The following is a 21,213-nucleotide window of genomic DNA, read 5'->3' as shown; positions in this document are numbered from 1 at the left end:
ATGCCATGTTGCAAAATCATTTAAGGCAAACACAGGAAAATTACATCTTAGCCGAGCTTAAGAATCTGTAACAAACAAGTAAAATATGAATTATGACTGTAAATATACCATAAATCTATTGACTGTAATTTTATAATGTACATTTTCTATTAAAATTAATGTTCTATTCTTTCTATTAAAATTAATGACTCGTCTACCCTGTGAGGAGTCTCTTGCATTTGTCCGAAGCCTTTTCGCGGCTGTTCTCCAGCTTGGCGATGCGGGAGCCGAACTGCATGGCTCTCTTCGGCAGGACGGCCGAGGAGCCGAGGCCCAGCCGCTTCGCCGCCAGCCGCAGGAGGAGTTTCTCTCCGACGCCCCGGGGCAGAGACAAGTCCGCCTTCTCCCACACAGGCAGGGAGTTCAGGTAGCTCACCACATCCTCGTCCAAGTAGGGGAACCTAGAATGCAAACAATGATATTTGTCAAATCCCTTGAATGTGGTGATATGACAATTAATGGAATTGAGAGAAAAAAAGTGTGCAGAAAGTACAACTTCTCTAACATTTAAACTTTTACGCATATAATCACTATTAATAGCTTTACTTGCATCTTTAGATCAGAAAAGTCAATTCCTTCAGTAAACACTAAAGAACCGGTTTCATATTGCTGTGCTAATACTGTTGCTACTTAACTGTATGTTCCAATAAAAAACATGAAGCCTGTCTCATATTGTATACTTAAATTTTTGTTTACCATTTGTCAGACGCAGGCTGAGAGAGGACACAAGCACTTTTTCAGCAATGTGCTGCTTCACACTCCACCCAATATAACGACAACATTTTATGGCTGGCTGCTTAAGTAGTGTTCAGTGCTTTGCTCAAGTATAAATCAACAGTAGTTGCTCAAGCAGGGGATGGAACTGACAGTCCCAGCATGCATGAGGCAGAAGGCACAGAAACACCCTGGACAGGTCAGCAGGGCGAATGCAGATAGACACTTATACACTTTCATAACTATGGGAAATTTAGAGTCTGAAAACCACCTGATCTGCATGTTTTTGGACTGTGGGAGAAAACCCCAGCAAACATGGGGCAAACTCCACACAGAAAGGGGATTTAACCTAAGTGTTTCTTGCTGTGACGTGACAGTATTAACCACTGACTCACCAACTCACATTTTCCCAGCCACACTGTTAATTTGAGCAGCAGTCTCCCCATCCCAAGGCCACTTCTTTTACCTCTACAATAATACTACCAACTTCTTTTGCATAAGCCATTTACTCTTATTTATTTAGCAGTTTAAGGCCATTCCAGCACTTAATACTCATTTCATGCCAATGCCAAGGTACATCCAGAATATGAAACAACTTCCACTCCTACCTAGCTTCCTTCCCATGGTCTCCTATCACTCGGTCGTCTCGGCCCAGGTTCCTCGAGGAGATCCTGCCCAGCTCCATGGCCAGTTCCTGGATCAGTCCCTCGTGCCCGGACATCTTAAACCGGACTCTGTGTCTGGAGTATCCTGCCAGCTGCTCATCTGCTCCGATGCCTGTCAAAATGACCTGCAGGCAGAAAGTAGCAAGACATGAACAAATTAATGCAGTTGTTGAGGATTGTGAAAACTCTTTGACCCCAACAGTTTTTTTCATATAGCCCAAAAGATAGTTGCATCAAATCCCATGCATTAGTAAATGTTAAATAGCTCTCAGAAGCCTTTGTCCCTGGAAAGGTCAATGTTTGATCAGTGAATTTCACCTTTGCTGACGACGTGAAGAGCTTCTGGTCGTCCTCAGTGAGGAACCCCGTCCCTCTGGCTGCAAACCACACAGCACATCCAATGCTGTCATCAAGCACCGTCTCCAAAGGGTGCACCAGATGACAAATGCGCTCCTGCCGCATTTTCTGAAGCTCCTCCTGTGTTACGTTGATTTCGACAAAATTCCAGCTTCTCTCGGGATTCAAGTCCTGTAATTCCTTGAGACCGGCTTTTCCTGTAATCCTGTCTGGGACATCAAAGGGGCCGGATGTTTGGGAATCGGCTCGAACAGTCGTAGAATCCGTGGGCTTATTTTTGTGCTTTTTCGGTTTCTTTGTGGACTCTTTCTGTGTCTTTGGGTCCTGCAGTTTAAATGCTACATTGAGAAGGTCTATTGGCTGATGAGCAGGTATGTGACGGTCAGCCAAGGCAGCCAGAATCATTGAATCAATGCCTCCTGAGAAAAGTATGGCAATAGCAGCTTGGTCATTAGCAGGTGCTGAATCATCTTGCACTCCTAAAGGGAGACACTGAACGCGTCGCCGTACTGCCTCACTGAGCACATCGACAAGACTGTTCACCTCTTTGTTTTGCTCCCTGCACGCCAGCAACTGCTCCAGATCGTCAACAGATGGATGTGAATTCGGATGAAGTTCTGTCTCATTTAATAACTGAGGGATCGACATATTAAGTGGGCACACAGGTGAGGTGAGGACAAGGCCTGATTGGTTCATCACCGCAGTGCAGCTTCTAGGAAGAGACTCCCACTTTGCTTCACTGCAGCTAGAGAAGAGGTCATCTCCCACATGAGCCCAAGGATAAACCTCAAAGGTGACTGAGCCGGTTTCTGCAGCCGCTTTCAGATCAATCCTGTACACACCGACTGCTGGGACTTCTTGCCACACGGACTGATCCAGTCCAGAAGCACAGGCGGCCACAGACGTCAGAGTCAAGGTGTTCCCCTCCGCCTCAGATTTCCAAAGCAAACTCCGCCTGCCGAAGAAGTCTCTGCCAAACCAGAGGAAGTCTCTGGCCTGCTGGTAGTAAACGAACGCCCACGGTCCCCGGATAGCGGACAGGACGGACAGGATCTCTGCAGGTTTGCTGCAGGCGGACAGCTGCCGAGAGAGGACGGCGGTGTCGTTCTCCTCCGGCGTCACCGGCAAACCTCCGAAAACCTCCCCGTTCCACACCAGGACGTTTCCGGTGCCGTCCCGGACCGGCTGCGGGGTCAGGACGCCCCTCATGTGAAGCACGTGGGCCGAGAATACACATCGATAGCAGAGATTGGTGCCTGTGACGGTGAGGTCCTGACTTGAGTTGGGTCCTCTTCTTTTCAAATGTTCATAGACGGTTTTGTCCGGCTCAGGCTGAGGGGCCGACAGCCTCAGCAGACAGAATATTCCACACATGGCTGTGGTGAACGTCTCGCAGATAGTGTCAGCTTTACATGTCCTGCAGTTCCCTTTTCATGTTGTCCAAATCCTCTGTGGACAGAGAGTTTCACATGTTACTATATGCCTTTATCATTTAGTTAAACCATTAAAATTATCGTCCTTTACTCTAGGTTTGGGTTTTCAACTTACTTTTGCATGAACTAAGTGTCTGTCCTCTGTCTGCCAGGAAGAAAATGTTACTGTTGCGCTGCTGGACGAAGACTTTCTGAAAAAATTAAAGGTGTAACATGCATTAAAGTAAAAAAGACAACTTAAACTCCTGGTTCCTTTACTTTTAATCTTTCATGCTATTATGTGTTGTATTTGCTGTCTTTTGTTACTGCCTTCTTTTTGTGAATCACTTTGTAACTTGCTATTATAAAGTTTATTTTCCTAGTCATCAAAGCACAATAACATCCTAAATACATTTAACACCAGTCAGACTTTGGCTATATTTCCTTCAACACAAGGCTACTCACCCTGTTTTTCCTCAGATTGGACAGCTCGTCCACTACAACCTTCTGCTCCTTGATCTGTAGCAACAAACAATTTCACAGATTTGGTAAAATGATAACTTCTTTGGCATCAAATTAAAGTTGCTAACAGATTATTTATATAGTTTATATAGTTCCTATAAGAGTCTGTACTCAAAAATAGTCAAATTGTGAACCAAAACGAATCCACTTATTGTTCACTTCATCAGAGATAAAAACACATTATAAATATAGCTGTTATCTAGCTAACATTTGTTAGCTACAATGTTTGGCTAACGTTACCTTTTTGTTTAATTCCTCCTTGATCGTTGACTGTCCTTCAAAACTATTTTCGTTATCTCGGGTTTTAGAAGACATTTTTGGTAAAAAGGTTTACGTTGACAAACACAAATTACAGCTTGTATAAATCTAGTTGAAACTAACCAAACTGAACCAGCTCAGAAGTAAACCATAAACACATGCTGGGTGAATAATGTACTTCCGGGTCCAGTGAGCATTTGAGTTTTTCTTTTGCTGCCCCCTACTGGTAAAAGTGACGCTATTTCTCACTTTTTTACACACGAGCAATTTTTTCTTTACTTTCTTTACGCCTACTTCACTTGAGTTGGCAAACTTTTATCTCTGAGCAATTCATAAAAACACCATCTGCCATTTACACTTAATAATAATGACGATAAACGGTATTGCTATGGCACTTTTCTTACACAGGTACAACATGTTGCTCAATTAAAGGAATAAAAAAAACACACATTCACATATAAGACTTACATTGGGAAAGTTACAAGGTGCAGCAAACATACGGACAAATGACGACTGCCTAATTTCAATGCAATACTAAACAACAATACAATCATAACATAAAACAAATGGATGCAAGTCTATAAAAGTGAGTTTTCAGTTGCCTCTTAAAAGAAGATACAGAGTTAGATTCATGTATTTCTTCAGATAAATTGTTCTTAATCCACCCTCCTTATGTCAGCCATGCTTTAATTGTAGGATTGTGTGTGTGTGGACACTTACACACAAAATCCCTTTATCAGCCCTAAACTTTCACCTCGCTCCCCTCTCTCCTTTCCTCCCTAACAATTAAACAATTAAATTAGTCTTCAACTATCTAAAATCCCTGAAATCTCTCTGAAACTTCACTCAGTAATGAAATCCATTTAATCATATTTTATCTTGCAGAGTAAAACCTGCTTCTTTATATCGACCAAATCAAGCTCTGTAACTCTGAATGCACTTTTGTATTTTATTTTATTTTATTTATTTTACCTTTATTTTACCAGGCAGGTCACTTACTGTAAGTACAAATTCTTATTTACATGGACAGCCTGGAAAGAGGCCTCTTGTGGGAAAAGGGAAGAGATCAAATAAAAACTCAGAAATGACCTCCTTAATCATCAGTTTAATTTTCTAGGGGTCAAAGGTCAAATATGGTGTCATGCCATATTGAATATTTAGATAGCTTTAGACCAGATGACCTCAGTAAGTCTGTATCAATGCACAACCCCTGCTGACATATCACTGGAGGAAATTTAAAGACTGATTTCCAATTTTTTGCTTCGCATTTCACACAAAAATATAATTGCAGAGGCATCGGCTGGTTTTCCCTTCGAGTTGTGAAAACAAGAACTCTACTGTTCCCCTACCAAAGTGGAAACTCAAGTCAGATGACGAGATAGACTGAAAAATCACTTACATATAATTAAATATTCCCTCTTGTGGCGATAGTGGTTGTTGTTTGTTTCTACCTGGTTGAACTGCTGTATTTTTTTTATCTAAAGACTTTACAACATCAGGGATTGAATAAAGAATTGTCCCTTCAATGCCTTTTTTTATAATCTATGTATCTCTACTTGTACATTTAAGGATTATTCTATGCATACTTTTGTCTTAATACCACTAATACTACTATATAATCAAGGAGATTGCCTATAGAGAAGATATTTTGTTATGAAGAAGACACTTCTCATGTATTTGTTTTGTATGCTATATATCCTCTTTGTAATATAGAACCTGGATAATAATTCACAAGGTGTGGCTATGTGTCATGTGACTGTCTTTTACCTATATAATGGGTTCTGATATTGGATCTGGTAAGACACTGATGAAGATGTAGTATCGAAACATTTATCTGCACTTCTGCACTTTTTGCACATTTTGGTGAGCAGAGAATGGTGTGAAAATACTTTTTAGCCTTTTTGATTTCAAGTAGTGTGCAGATTCCTTGCCTTTTCTCATGAGCAGTCCCACTGAAGCGGCTGGTTATTGCTCAATGGAAATGTTTGCAGTAGTTGTTGAGGGAGGAGAAAGCTTAAACTCAATCCATTTCCCCCCATCCAGATTATCCCAGCTGGTGTTGGGAATCAAACCGGTGACTTCCTGGTCACAAAGTGCCTCTTCTCTACCCTTCAGCCTCCCAGTCTACACACTATAATTCCTTTGCGTTCACATTTTCAATTACAGAGATATTTTTGAGCATGTGAGATTCACCCAGCTCACAGAGGTCAACAACTGGTGAAGAGAAGAGAAATTACCCCTGATGACACAATGTTGATGTGGGTCCAGCGGGGCGGTCAAGCACCTACCGGACACTGCTTTCTGTAATGTGACAGACAAACACACCTGTCTGAGGTCTCACGTTGGTCTGCTGCCCAGTGAGCCGTGATGTTTCAGTATTGATCTGAAACAGCTGTCAGGTGTTTACACTTTTTTGTTCCCGGGAAAGCAGGACTGTCATTTGGGGAAGATGGCCAGGTCACCGCCAGACAGTGACCTTTGATGTTTATCGTTCTCTGGCCGGCTGAGGAAAAGCTGTCAGGCACACATCAAAGTGGTGGAGCCACAGAAACAATAAGCCAGTGACTCTGTTATGTTCCAAAAATGGCTAAAGGTAATAATTATAATCATTGTTTCTAAGGACTCTTTGGTTACCCGTAGCTCAAATGGAGTGGTAACTCTGACTGTATCCAGTGTCTTGAGTTTCTGGTAGACCTCACAAGTTATTCAAAGTCACACTCATTGAATTGTCTGAACCAAAGATAATAGAGGTTCAGCTGGACTGGGGAATCACACTGCCCATCTTTTAGCTCTATTGCAGCAGGGTGAGAGAGCTCAAAACAAAAGCCGTGCAGAAAACAGAAGCCCTGCATGTCTTCTGAAGAATAGATGCTTCATGAGTAATCAGATCCAGCCTGGTACACATGGTGCTTTAGGTTTAGATTTCAACCCCCACCTCCACCTCCACCTCCCATCCCTTCTTCACGCTGCGGCTTGTGAGCATCAGACGATCGAGGCCGCAACCGGCAAGTCATGCTCGTATTTTCGTCCTGGAAGTACAAATTTAGCCGACGTAAACAGACATGTTGTTCCACAGCCGGAGCTAAAAGGGATCCTGTCAGGAAGACATGCCTGCAGGTCACATGACCACAAAATGACACAGCACACGTCTGACCGCTGATGACAGGTACCTGAGCCCGGCTGACACACCGGCCCACTAATAGAGCCGCTGGTAATCTGTTTTTACCTCCTCAATAGCTGCAGACTTTCAAACGGCCGAGCTTCTCTCTGTAATCCATGAATAGATCACAATGGCCTACAGATGCCTATTGTCGTCACTTGGCTCAAAATATGTGCTTATAAACAAAGTTACATGCTCCCTCATGCAGGGAGACTAGGCAGAGTATTTGTTGCTTGTGGTACAAATAAAAATTTACAAAATCCAGCTAGGTGTTTGCCGTCCACATGTGTGAGAAGAATGAATCAGAATCTCTTCTTGTGTTTGTCTGCAGGTTGAATGTCATCAACAGCATGGGTTTGGAGCACAATGGGGAGATAACATGTTACATGAATGTGCATTCACACAGTACTGCTACTAAAATACAATGATCATATTTGGATAATGACTACACTATAACTATGTCATACAGGGTAAAAATAGACAATACTGGCACTCAATGCAATGCTGGTTGTCTCAAAAGCTAAAGGTTGTATGCTAATGAGGTTTTAATAAGATGTACAATCCTGCATTAGAACTAAACAATACACACTACTATAACTAATAATGATAATAATAACAGTAAGAAGAAGAAGCAGCAGCAGCAGCAGAAGAAGAAGTAGAAGAAACTATATTTGTGCAGCACTTTTCAAAACAGAGTCACAAACAATACAGAACAATACTAAATAAAATCCAGTAAGACAGACAACACCCATTGTAATGCATTCTGCACATTTGGTTTTTCTTCTGTTTTAGTTCAAGTTAGGAAAGCCAACTATTGTTTGAGAGAGTTGTGCAATGACATAGCTGCACATCCCTGAGAAACCAAATCCTCAATCCAAATAAAAAAGAGGATAGTCTTGCCTCTGCAAGTCAAAAGATGGGAGACGATTTTTGTTCTAAAACTAGTTGACATGCCACTTCATACAACATACGTTATATGACAGCTGCATGTGACTTTTCAGTACATTTTGAAGCAGTAAATGTTTTTATGTGCACATTATCTGTAAGCATTAGAGCAGAATGGACTGTATTTAGAACGGTGTAAGAAAGTTGCAAAAGCTTTAAAGCCCGTGGGTGTATACTTAAGGTATAACTGATACTTAACAAATATCCAAGTTTGGGGTCTAAGTTGGTATCACATTTCACATTATGTTGTAAAAGGATTGGATATAATGAATGTTTATTAGATCACTGTGATTGCAATGGAAATATCACACATGAAGCAATAGCTGGCTCTGTTTCAGCGTGTGTCCTCATTCGGGTGGATACAACTGAAGTTTTTGGTGTTTGTGCGTGTGTGTGTGTGTGTGTGTGTGTGTGTGTTGGGGAGATTGGGGCAACTGATTTGAGTGAATTTGCGTTGCCATACTTAAGCTTTCATGGCACATTACCTAGGGATAATATCAAGAAACTGGAATGATCAGCATGCAGTATAGTACTATACTTGCACATTGAATGCATGTAGAGTTTCACTGTGAGAATATGCACAAAAGGAACCAAAAAGACCTTCTTATGTACCTCAGATCCACCTAAAATAAAAGACTTAATCTTGGTGGAAGACAGAATAAATCTAGAAACTGGTCTGGATCAAATTAAGGAGAGGAAACCAGCTGCTTGTCAGGCAACTGACCAATGCAATACAGTTCCGTCCTCGAAAACAACAAAAAACCAGCTACCACACTCACAGAATACTAACTAACGTGTTATTAATAAAGACCAGTCAAATTAAAAGCCAAGCCACTTCACTTGAGTCTATTGTTAGATGCAAGGGTGGAAGTAACTAATTACATCTACTCTCATTACTGTAATTGAGTAGCTTTTTTGTGTACTTGTACTTGAATATTTAAGTCCGTAATTTTACTCTTACTTAAGTACATTTTTACTGAAGTATTGTACTTTGCTCCATTTTAAATCACATCCATAACAGAGTACAGATGTTGTGGCTCTGCATCAGCATCGGAAACTGAACCATCGTAAATTGACAAATTGTGGAGCTATTTGCACAATTTGAAAACAGTCAGTCAGCAAAGAAGAGAAGAGTTTGTTTTTACTTTGTTTGTGCACTTAATTTTGTAATTTCCAAATTTTCCCAATGAAGGAATCTAGTTTGAACTCTGTCCTCTCGTCCTTTTAGAAATGCATGTGAAAGATCACAGCTAACAATGTTCTCTTTTCTAATTTTAAATGAACTACTTTTTTACTTTTACTTCAGTAGGTCTTACTTTTACTTCAGTACTTTTACTTCTACTTAAGTAAAATATCAGCAATGTAACAGTACTTCTGCTTGAGTGGGACATACTAGTCCTGTTTCAAACATTAAATGTGAGTCTTCAGAGGGCTGAGGAGCTACAAAACTGCAGACAATAGCCTTTTATATTCTACTGTACATCCAGCTACAATGTGAATTTGAATGGAATATATGAGGCAGTGATCAGTGAGCCGGTGTTTGTTATTACTTTTTATGGATGCAAGCCAAAGAGCGCTCATCCACACACCTAGCAATTACAGCTATGATTCTGTTCTGTTGACATACATGGACAAATGCAAGTCATCCAAATGTGTGCTTTGTATTATCTTTGTCCATGGCAGTGCTGGGATTGCAACAGACATTTTCTTGGTAAATAGCTCCTCAAGGTCAGGGGATGACTTGGTTTTTCTTGTTGCTGAGATAAAATGTTGGAGTTTAATTTCGATGGCAGTTTTGCACAGTGTGTAGTGTGGCATCACACGCATGTAGCAGCTCAGTTAATCTTTAACTTTTTGCAAACTCTTTGCTCTCTTCTATTTACTCCTTCTTCCTGCTTCTGCATTTTCTCAGAATCCATTCACATATAATATGAAAGTAAAAGTTACACCAGGACATTAATTTAATCAAACTATCACATTATATTACAGGATTCAGCAAAGGTGGAGCTAAAAAACGACCATCTTGCTTCATGGCACTAAAATGAATCAGCCAATCAAATCCCTCCTCAGATAGGCAGCATTTAAATTAGTGACACAGTTTCTGTGTAAATCTGACCTAATTTAACCACTTTGACTCAGCAACAGACTGAAAGGGACCGTAAACTGCTGTAACTGAGACAGGTGGCTGCAGTAAACATCTATATTCTGTTTCAATCAGTAAAGAAAACCACTAAGAGAGTAAGGGAGCAAGAGTAAGTAACCAGTAGGAGAGTACAAAAACACACAAACCAGTCTCTCAACAATATTCCCTTCCGCAAGTTAGGGAAACACAGTTAGGAGCAGAGCAGGAACACCATAACCTATATACATATGTAATGAGACAGGATCTCTCTGGAGAACAACACATCTCTTATCAGTTATTGATTGGCGTTTAATTGCTTCTCATCATTCCTGTAATTAAAAAAAAACACACACACACACACAGTAGCACACCTTCTTATTTGCTGGACCGTTCTGTTATGTGTTTGAATTCTTATTCAACCAGGCCAGGTGACTAACATCCATATTTACAGCAGCAGTGTGTGTGTGTTGGAGGAAGAAGAGGAGGAGGAGGAGGAGGAGGGGGGGGGCTGCAGTGGAGCATGAAAGGCCAAACCCAAACAAAAAGATCACCGATGAAGAGCTTATAATATTGTCACCAGCTACACCTGCCCTTTGTGCAGCAGTGCAGGCCTTTGGCAGCAGAGAGGGTTTTTGTTTACGACCCAATGTAAATAATGACCGGTCACGTGGGTGTGACGTCGCAGCACCCCTAGAGTATATCCGAGGCGGGACGTAAACAGAGAGGAGCAGTGCAGACGGGAGCGAACCTGCAGCAGCGGCGGCACAGGATACGTTTTTATCGCTTTGTGTTTCTTCTAACCGGCCGTTAAGGCTAAAAAACATTTCTTTCCAACTTCAGCTACAGTGATAGCTAAGTTTGGAAAGGAGAATAGGGGAGATAAGCCGTGCGTGTTGCCGATAGATGCAGTGTTAGCGCGCGTCGACCGCCTTTACAAAAGAAGGGGAGATTAAAAAAAATAATAATATTGACCTGGTTATTTTTTCTGGACGTCTTTACAATGGATAACGCTGGACCTAGGAAAACATGCTGTGGTAGGTTATTGTGTATTGCATGCGCATTTTTGAAGTGGTTTGCACGCAAACACGTTCTGCACAAAACAGATGGAGACATACAGCCTCACATATATAATATTTTTACCTTTTTTTTTTTGACACTTTGAATTTTTGTCTTTACAGAGTCTGTCCGAGACTTCTTCACATCAGCAAAATTCCTTATTTACATGGGTCATGCTCTGTCAACATGGGTAAGTGAAATATTAATTACAATGACAATTAACATAATATCATTGGCTCTACACTGTTTAATTGACAGACCATCACACGTTTGTATATTTGTAAATGCTCATACCTAGCTTTTCCGTGTCAAACTAGGGGTGAAATAACATTAATGTGTTATAACACCCGACATGTTTTTCCCTCACTAATAACTAGCATCACTCTCAAAGGCTATATTTCCACAAATAGCTCCCATGGCTAAGGCTTTATCCTAAACAGAAAAGAGAGTCTATCAGTTGTCCCTCTTGTATAACAGCCCTTGAAAGCAGATAGGGTCTATACTATTAATGCAGCACCCAAAACACATCCACTCTTAACCAAATCTCCAGCACCAGCCTGACCTAAATATGTGTATCTTCACTTCCCAGGGTGACCGCATGTGGAACTTCGCCGTGGCCGTGTTCCTGGTGGAGCTGTACGGGAACAGCCTGCTGCTCACGGCCGTGTACGGCCTGGTGGTGGCCGGGTCCGTGCTGCTGCTGGGGGCCATCATCGGGGACTGGGTGGACAAAAACCCTAGACTCAAAGGTAGGGTTCCTGTGTCTCTCTCTCTCGTAAACACCCATTCACTGATGTAAGGGAGAGTCCAAGACGAGATGTCACACACGCTTTGCCAAAGGTGGCACCTGGTTCTACGAAATGATTAAATAACGCAAAATCAAAGCCAGCTGTAGTGCTTCTTGGGGGATAGAGGTCACTTGAGCTCCTGGTAAAGTGACAACACTTTTACAGACAGAGATATTGAATGTGGAAACTCGAAGTTGTTTTCCAAAATGTCTATGCAGCACTTTCTGGACTCGTACATAACACTATACTACACTAGAGTCAAAAGTTTGGACACACCTGATTGAATGTAGCCTACTATGTTTTTCATTCTCTTAAAGCCATTTTGATCTAAAGGCTTATGCTTAAATGCTTGACATTTGTTTCTTAGACAAATATAAATAGTGAAGTTGATGCCTAGGTATGAATTTCTTTCCAAAGACAAAGGGCGGCTGCTTTAAAGAATCTAAAATATAAGATAGTTTTGATTTGTTTAACACTTTTTATAGTCACTGCATAATTCCACTTGTGTTATTTCATAGTTTTGATGTCTTAACTGTTATTCTAAAATGTGGAAAATAGTAAAAATAAAGAAAAAATGCGTGTGACTTTTGACTGGTAGTGTTGTGTCATATCCAGTCTCGACATGTACAGTGACCACTTGCTGTTTTATTCTCCAACCATTACAGTTAAATGCACCTCATGTGGAATGTTTATCCAGAGGAATTTGGCAAGGACAGTATTAGATTAGATTAGGGAGCGTGAAATATGTCCAACCATCTCGTGGAAGAGCTCTAATGAACTAGCTTCTCGGGACAGAAATCTATTGTTTTTGATCAGATTTCTGTCCCTAATGCTCGTCCTCCCACTTTCCCCCAGTGGCCCAGACTTCGCTGATTGTCCAGAACTGTTGCGTCATCTTGTGTGGGATCCTCCTGATGGTTGTTTTCCAGTTCAAAGGACAGCTCGCCAGCCTTTACAATGGATGGATTCTGGTAAGATCCCCTCTCTCTCTCTCCCTCTCTCTCTCTCTCTCTCCCTCACACACACACTCGCCACTGCTGCATCTGTAATCTCATGGGAATTTGCAGTGAAAGCGTTTACCTATTTTCTTCAAGTGCAACACTCTGACCCCAGATTGAAAGAGCCGTTTTTCCATTGCTGATATGGACTCCCACGTGAATACGCTTTATGGCCACCGGAGCAGCTTTTACAGATCAGAGAGAGGAGTGGAAGACCTCTGACTGTTACATTAACTTACATTAACACAAACGTACACTTTATTGTCAAAAGCTGTATTACCATGCCTGTTAAGAAGACAGGCAGCAGGAGTAAAAGGCTTGTTTACACTTGTTGAGCTATGTGGCTTTAGATGAACTCCCTCACCACAAAGATTTGGACCCGATTCTGTTTCCAGCCTGTCAGATTGCATTTCGTCCCAAAAAGCTGATCGAAAACGGAGATGCCAGGTTGCAGATAGGTTTCGATCTGTCATGGAAGGCTGTCAGGGTTATCTGCAAAACACAAAAGCCTTTCTGTCGGGGAAAACGTCTCGCAGAGTTGCAGTCCCTCTTTCTGCAGTCCTCTGCAGAAAGGGGGACTTTCGCCATGTGAGGGAGAGCAGAGAGGGAGAGAGCGATGGCTGGTATTTGGCTGGTATTTGAGTGTTTGTGGAGGTGGGGGTGAAACACGAGATTGAGTGTCTTGTTTGCGGCTGTGTAGTCAGCAGGTTCTTCTAGGCCTGTCACATGAGAGAGAGGGAGAGAGAGAGAGGGAGAGAGAGAGAGAGAGAGAGAGATGTGGACAGAGCAGCTGCCCTACAGTGAACATACAGACCAGCAAACAAAGTAGCGGGCCAGTTTTGTTCGACAGTCACTGCTGGCCCGCGGCTGACAAGCATTGTCGCGTTCGCCGTTTCTAGACAAAATATGCTCAGCTTTTTTTCTTTTTCTTTTTTTTTTCCTGTCGTCCAGTACTTCTTTACCGCTGCTACAGTTGAAGTCACATGTCGCGTATTAGATTAGCTTCCATGCCGAACCATATTATCAACAACTGTTCCTTCTTTTGAGAAGTTATTTTTCCACAGAGAATGTTGATTTGTTTTTTTTCATAGAATGTCATTGATTTTTTTTTCTTTTTACATAAAATGACATTGATTTATTTGGAAGTTATTGTAGTGCTGGATCATTGTATTTAGTTAATATATATTTTGCATATCGTCGCTGTCAGGTGTTGACCTTGTTTCTCCAGAATGTTAATTTTTCAGGAACTGAGAAAAACAGCCTTATTTTTAGATTGTTGACAATGCATTTTTGTTATTCTATAGGGTTTGAATGGGAAACAGACAAAGTTCAAGAATTTTCTCAACCCACAGAGAAACATGTGATCTTTTAATTCAAAATTTACACATGAAAATCACCAAAATTGGAGATGCAAGGTTTTCACCTGACAGGGACGATATGTAATGTGTAATGTATGAGTGTATATAGCATGTGTTTATACATTCATGTTTATTGATACAAAATTGAGACAATTTCAATTTAACAATTACATTTGAATGTAAAAATCACACTAGTAGCTTAAGATTACTTTACAAAGTCTTCATTAATAGATTTAACATGCAAATCATCAAACTGAGGGAGAAAATGATTTTGTTTTGCAGACGACCTGCTACATTATGGTGATCACCATCGCCAACATAGCCAACTTGGCCAGTACGGCTACATCCATCACCATCCAGAGGGACTGGGTGGTGGTTGTGGCTGGGCAGGACAGCAGCAAGTTGGCAGGTCAGTGACCCAACAGCAGCTACCAGCTCCTAATCGATTTAGGCCTCACATGACCGGTTATCAGCTCTGTTCAGTGGGGCAAACTTTGAACGCTGAATCACTCTCGTTTTGACGTTTTGTTTTTTTTATGGCCTCACAAGTTCATCCTGGTTGATAAAGTCCGCTGAGCAGATTTTCTCACACAGCGGAAAAAAAACAAGAATTCCCAGCAGTTATCTCTTATAAATGTATTCACAAGCCAATAAGGTTAGTCAATAACTGGCTGTGTGGAGTCTATGAACTCGATGACCTTTATCAATCTGCTGTGATATTAGCATAATTCATGGAACTAATAAAACCTGCTGACATAAGAATTACTGTAAAAACTATCAAAATAAGAGGATTATAGTGTTATACTGGTTTTGTGCTTTAATGTGCATTTATTTTTTTGTTTTGTTCTTTTTTCATCACATGAGGTTGATAAATGTAAATTGACATCTATCAGCGTTAAACTTAATACACTGTACTCTACCTTCTGTCAAACAGACATGAACGCCACAGTGAGGATCATAGACCAGCTGACCAACATCCTGGCTCCCATGCTGGTGGGACAGATTATGTCCTTTGGCTCCCACTTCATTGGCTGCGGCTTTATCTCGGGCTGGAACCTGTGCTCCATGTGTCTGGAGTACGCTCTGCTGTGGAAGGTCTACCAGAAGACTCCGGCGCTGGCGGTGAAAGCGGGTCAGAAGGAGCAGGACCAGGAGCTCAAACAGCTCAGCACCCAGAGAGGTAGCAGGCCAGTTCATGCTTATCCTACCTAGGTCCTTCCTAAAAACTCTCTCCAAATAGCTAAGAACTGTGATGATTTCTTTTAGACTATTTGAGAGTTCAGAGCAAAAACAAAAATCCTGGTAGAAATTTCTTACGGTCAAACTTTACAAATTGAGTGTTTGGTTCATGGAGCTTGGTGCTCTGCCCGTTGCGACGGTCCTGACAGAATCCTAACCTCGTTTTTCCTCCTTCTGCCCTTTTGCAGAGTTGGAGAACGGCCAGAGTCCTGAGGAGTCGTCCCAGCCGCTGATGAATGAAACCTCGGTGGTGGCCAAGCCCGACTCTCCCAAGCAGAGCGGCTGCTGCTACCAGGTGGCCGAACCTGTGCGCACCTTCAAGGCCGGGTGGGTGGCCTACTACAACCAGAACATCTTCTTCGCCGGCATGTCCCTGGCCTTCCTTTACATGACGGTGCTGGGCTTCGACTGCATCACCACGGGCTACGCCTACACGCAGGGCCTCAACGGCTCGGTGCTCAGCCTGCTGATGGGCGCCTCGGCCGTCTCGGGCATCTGCGGCACCGTCGCCTTCACCTGGGTTCGCAAGAAGTGCGGCCTGATTCGCACGGGCTTCATCTCGGGCGTGGCCCAGCTGTCCTGCCTCATGCTGTGCGTGGCGTCCGTCTTCGCCCCCGGAAGCCCCTTCGACCTCAGCGTCTCGCCCTTCCAGGACATCTACACCCACCTGATCGGAGACCAGAGCCCGCTGCCCGAGGCCGACCACAGCCTGACCAGCGTGCTGACGAGCGACAGCTTGTCTGTGAACGCCACCGCTGCACCGGCCCAGGAGCTGCCGCCCCTGCAGTCCTACATGTCCGTCAGTCTGCTGTTTGCTGGAGTCATTGCTGCTAGAGTTGGTGAGTAGCAGTTAAAGACGGCTTGATTTACGCTATAGAAAAATGTCTCTCAGTATGTAGCACTGGGATAAACGGTTCAAATTTTGCCTGAGGATATTCCTTTATTTTTTTGGGTGGGGTGTATCCAGGCTTTGTTGGTATACTGAATTTTCTTTTGGAAGGTTGTAAAAGGCTATTTTTTCAAATTATGACTTCCTAAAGTTGACTCAGGCGAGTAAAAGCAGGTCCACAGGTTGAACTTTTACACTCATCTCCGGCATTAAGCGGAAGGCCTCTCCGGATCTGCCACGCATATCTGAGCAATACTGGCAACCTTTGATGCCAATAATATTGCCTGATAACTACAGCCACAGCCATGATTGTCTTCTACAGGCATTTTAAATGTGGCTGTAAAAATACGTTACGAATGACTGTTGATTTCTCTCTCCCTCTCTCTCTTTCCCCTCAAGGCCTGTGGTCCTTCGACCTGACAGTGACCCAGCTCATCCAAGAGAATGTGATCGAGTCGGAGCGGGGGGTGATCAACGGCGTCCAGAACTCCATGAACTACCTCTTAGACCTGCTGCACTTCATCATGGTGATTCTGGCTCCCAACCCCGAAGCCTTTGGCCTGCTGGTCATCATCTCCGTCTCCTTCGTGGCCATGGGTCACATCATGTACTTCCGGTTTGCTCTCAAGAGCCTTGGCAGCCGCCTCTTCCTCTGCTGCTCGCCGGAGCAGAAGGCCGAGGCGGTGGACAGCCCCTCACTTCCTACCACCGTCTAACCCCATTAAAGAGACTGTGTCCCCGGGTACATATTTCTAAAGCCTCTCCGCTCCCCTGCTCCTATTTATCCAACTAACATGCTTGCTTGTAGCTGCCAGGACGCTGATGCTAACAGAAGTTCTCAGAATGGAAACCTAGCATGTGCTGCGTGTAGCCGTTGATATAGCATTAACCATTAGCAGAGGGATGTGAGTAGTACGCCTGCAGTCACAGAAAACTAATCCCTCGTAAAACCCTGCCTTAACCAGTTTGGATAAAGCAGGGTTTCGTTTTCAGCCTGGGAGCCAGATGAGATGTTTAGCCTCTCACCCTCGGGTCCAGGCTCTTTAAAACAGAAGTACTGTCATGAGAGGATCCATCGGCTGTAGGCCTGCGACAGTGTTTTTGGGTCCTGGCCCACAATGAAAGAAATCAGGGGATAAGGCACTGTAAAATAAATATCCTTCTCCTCCTAACAGCCTTGATCTAGCTGTAAAGGTTTATCACAAGGTGCTTCAGCTAACAAAAGGGCAAAATGAGGGAGAAATCTTGCAGGGACAGCTGCTTTTGGCTCCTCAAGCACGCTCTGCGGCTCGAGTGAAGGGACAAAACCGTCCCGGATCCTGACAGGCAGAACGCTCCTCATTGTTTTGACATTTAACTTGTTTGTTTCTCAGTGACTTCATTGGTGCTGTTGCCATTTCTGCTAGCTGTTTCTCTAATAGCCTGTCCTTAGTTTCGTCAGCTTAGACAAACGAGCAAGTGACCTCTTCCTCCTCCAGGGGTAAAGACACTCTTGCTTATTTAGCCAAACACAAAACTGGGATCAAGTCTCTTTAATACATGGTTATAAGGGTTATGCAAATTATTTATTCAGGAAACGCAAACGGTGGTTTTTATAAGAAATGTATCATCAGTATTGTCTTTCGCGCTAGCGGTTGTGCCATAGCAAACAAAAGAAAAAAATCCTATGCACCCTCGTCAATAACTCTAAATTACCAAAGTGGAAGTTCTTATACTGCATAAAAGGAAGTGAGGGAAAATCTGTCGGAAGCATTCCAAATATATATTTTTTATGTCAGGTGACAGTAGTGGTATAGGTTCACTAATGCTTTCATACTCCCCGAGTACACCTAAATATTTCTAACCCACTTTGAGATTGTACTTAAATTTCGTTTGACCGGTAGTTTACATTGTGACAGTGTCGTTTTTTCACCATTTGATTTTTATGTTCGAGTTCTCCAAGGTGATTTTCAATCATGATTGTTGTTACACAGGCACTTTAAGATTGATTGACATCTGTCATTAAACCTAATAGATGATCAGGAATTTCATCAATATTTTTGCACAAGGCTGAAATCCTGGCCGTACCCCCCCCCCCCCGTCCCATGCACAATCGCGTTCCCCCAGTTTCAGGCTCTCTTCCAGTCTGGTCATTTGCGGGGGGATTGTGGTTCAAACAGGCACATATCACAACGCTCAGCAACAACTGTACCAGCTCTTCTCCTGTGAATAACTTTGAAAACGTCCCAAGTTTACCTCAGACACCCCATTTCCTCTTGAGCGACCAGCCAGGGAGCCCAGTCAGCAACCTTCACCCCATCTCAGTTTACCGCTTCTGACTGCCAACAAACCATGGACCTTAAACTGAATTAGGGTTTTTGTTCTTAATGCTGTAACTTGAACAGAGGTGGAAAGCACTGAAACATTTTACTCAAGTGAAAGTGCTGCCACTTGAGTTAAATTTTACCCCTTTGGAGTTAAAGTACTTCGTCTAGAAAATTAAGTAAAAGAGTATCTCACTAAAAATAAAAGAGATTGCTTTTGCATGTACTATGCTCTTCCCAAAATTAACATCTTAAACATTGGCTTAGTCCTTGCAAATAATCTGATGTGACATGATCAACCCAAATTTGGGGATATGGGATGTAAAAGTCCAGAATAAGTTTTTATATGTCTAGAAAAACGTACCCAAGTAAAAGTAGGCATAAATTAAAAGAACAATCAGATGTAAACGTACAACCATTTGGAAAACTAGTATTATTTTTTAAAATCTACTCAAGCACAGTAACTATTAACTATCCACCTTTCCACCTCTGACCTTAAAGTACCACTTCAATGGTTTCTGACGCCTTATTCCAAACTAGCCTTGACAGCTGTTACACGCACACACAGGATTGGCTACAACAGAACGGTTATTATTCGCACACCCCACCCACGAAAACCACAGCCAGTCTAAGCCAAAGTTTTGCCGACTAGGAGCAAAAATATTTGGGTTGGAAACACAAGTAGCCGCACCAGATGTAGAGAACAGTAGGCCGTTTTTCAGCCGAGGGTTACCGTTAAACCTCTTGGAGGACGGTGTCGAGTCTGAGCCGTCTGCAGGTGTGCTGACTCACCAGCAGTCTGGACATCTGAACAAAAACCACACATCTCTCATTAGTTGGATTGCTGATTCAGGAATATCACACATGGCCATATACTATATATTTTTTAATGTAAATAACATAAGCTGTCAATCAAGATAAACAACTAAAAATGCTATTGGAAAATGTAAAAAAAAACAACAATTGTGTGTATGCTGTTGTCACATTATGCTGTTGTCTGGAAATGTTGACTTTTTTTTTTACATCTGTTTTTATATACCTAGTGTTAACAGTTTGTGTCAAATTGAGGTTTTCTGAAAGATTTGTGAAATTTTCTCTGCCTCCTGTGTACAAATCCTCTTTCAAAAGGCTTTTCACTTGAGAACAAAACGCCTATGTATCATACTGCTTAAATTGGAGAATATATATATATATATATCGCCAGTGTTATTGTATAATTTACTAGTCCAATATACAAAAGCATTAAATCATTGAGTAATCAAAGCTTGTAGCGTTGGAAGAGTCAAATTCATTTGTATGTAACAATCGCACTCCATTGAATATGAGGACATGGATACAGCTTGTATTGCATGAGGTCTCGTAAATAAAGAAAACCTTATCAATCGTCTGTCTCAGTATTAATTTTTTTTTAACGCAGTGTAATAGAATAACAGGTGAGGAGCTCTCTGAGCAGCCTAATCTGAGGGTTTCTTAGCCTCGGGCCTGGCTGCTGCCGTGTGAGGTCGCATACCACAGCGGGGTCAGCTGGTAATTTCCCCCCAGAATCCCTTTTTCTCAAGCGGCCAGTGTTAAACGGACTGACTTTAAGCTGAGCTGGATGATCTGGACTTGCATGCTTGGGGAAAAGACAAAGAGTGACCTGGTTTTGCACGGCAGGACTGACAGAAGACTTTTTAGCGGCCGAGCGGCGAGCCTTGGCTCGGTCTCGTGGTTTTTACGTCACTGCTGCCTGACTCCCCCGACACTCATGATTATTATTACTCTTTGTGCTGATGCATTTTACTACTTACTCTGTTTATACAAAGCATTTTATTTGTTAATACAGCTGATACAGTACGGCAATTTATTGGAAGCTTTAATGCATGAAGAAGTATCACTTTCAGAGGTTCACATAATGCCAAATACAAACGCACTGCCAAACAAAACTACTAATGAATACAATAGCTGTATCTTCTTTAAATCACAACATTGTGGGTGGCTGTTGCTTGCCAAATGGTCCGATCGCTGCATCAGAACTCACAGAAATATGACACATCACGTTTTCACAGCCGCCTCCTTTCCTTCCTTCCTTCCCTCCTTCTAATTCCATGTTGTATAATAATAACCAAAGGCCCAGACAATATTAGATTACAAGTCATATATGCCACACAATGAATTCAGCCTGCTGCCATCATGTAGGCTCTTTCTGGTTCCCCAGTGTTAAGACAAATCAAAGAAAAAAATACCTTTTTACCAGAAGGAATACAAATTTTAAGTAAGAATGTGAGGTTTCCAAAACTGGACAACTATAAACTATTATAATTTCAGCTTTATGCATTTGACTGCTGAACTCTGCCAGCACTGTGCAGTTTAATAGCGCAAATATGCAAATGGAGAACTGTTAATTTA

At 42.3% G+C, this 21,213-nt stretch overlaps 3 protein-coding genes across 3 annotated transcripts; 1 reads left to right on the top strand and 2 right to left on the bottom strand.

Moving 5' to 3' along the window:
• Positions 1–193: 193 nt before the first annotated feature.
• asnsd1 (asparagine synthetase domain containing 1) lies at positions 194–3,149 on the bottom strand. The gene is made up of 3 exons (XM_071528399.1): positions 1,737–3,149; positions 1,362–1,543; positions 194–440 (listed from the first exon to the last, which is right to left on the bottom strand). Exons 1-3 carry the CDS (start codon positions 3,147–3,149, stop codon positions 194–196), a joined length of 1,842 nt encoding a protein of 613 aa, XP_071384500.1.
• Positions 3,087–9,991, bottom strand: asdurf (ASNSD1 upstream open reading frame). Its single transcript, XM_071528401.1, has 5 exons — positions 9,935–9,991; positions 3,950–3,967; positions 3,653–3,706; positions 3,324–3,399; positions 3,087–3,224 (listed from the first exon to the last, which is right to left on the bottom strand). The coding sequence occupies exons 1-5, from the start codon at positions 9,989–9,991 to the stop codon at positions 3,184–3,186; spliced, it is 246 nt and encodes an 81-aa protein (XP_071384502.1). The 3' UTR covers positions 3,087–3,183.
• A 1,006-nt stretch (positions 9,992–10,997) lies between these two features.
• slc40a1 (solute carrier family 40 member 1) lies at positions 10,998–20,193 on the top strand. Its single transcript, XM_071528394.1, has 8 exons — positions 10,998–11,228; positions 11,373–11,440; positions 11,840–11,999; positions 12,894–13,009; positions 14,677–14,803; positions 15,329–15,574; positions 15,822–16,472; positions 16,922–20,193. The coding sequence occupies exons 1-8, from the start codon at positions 11,195–11,197 to the stop codon at positions 17,236–17,238; spliced, it is 1,719 nt and encodes a 572-aa protein (XP_071384495.1). The 5' UTR covers positions 10,998–11,194; the 3' UTR covers positions 17,239–20,193.
• Positions 20,194–21,213: the final 1,020 nt, after the last annotated feature.

Source organism: Centroberyx affinis, unplaced genomic scaffold (genome assembly GCF_046629955.1).
Source record: "Centroberyx affinis isolate AG114_WGS23_722 - 3 ecotype Tasmania unplaced genomic scaffold, CSIRO-AGI_Caff_v1 ptg001669l_1, whole genome shotgun sequence".
NCBI lineage: Eukaryota > Metazoa > Chordata > Actinopteri > Beryciformes > Berycidae > Centroberyx > Centroberyx affinis.
Note: the sequence above shows the minus strand (reverse complement) of the source record. Positions and strands in the feature narration are given on the sequence as shown.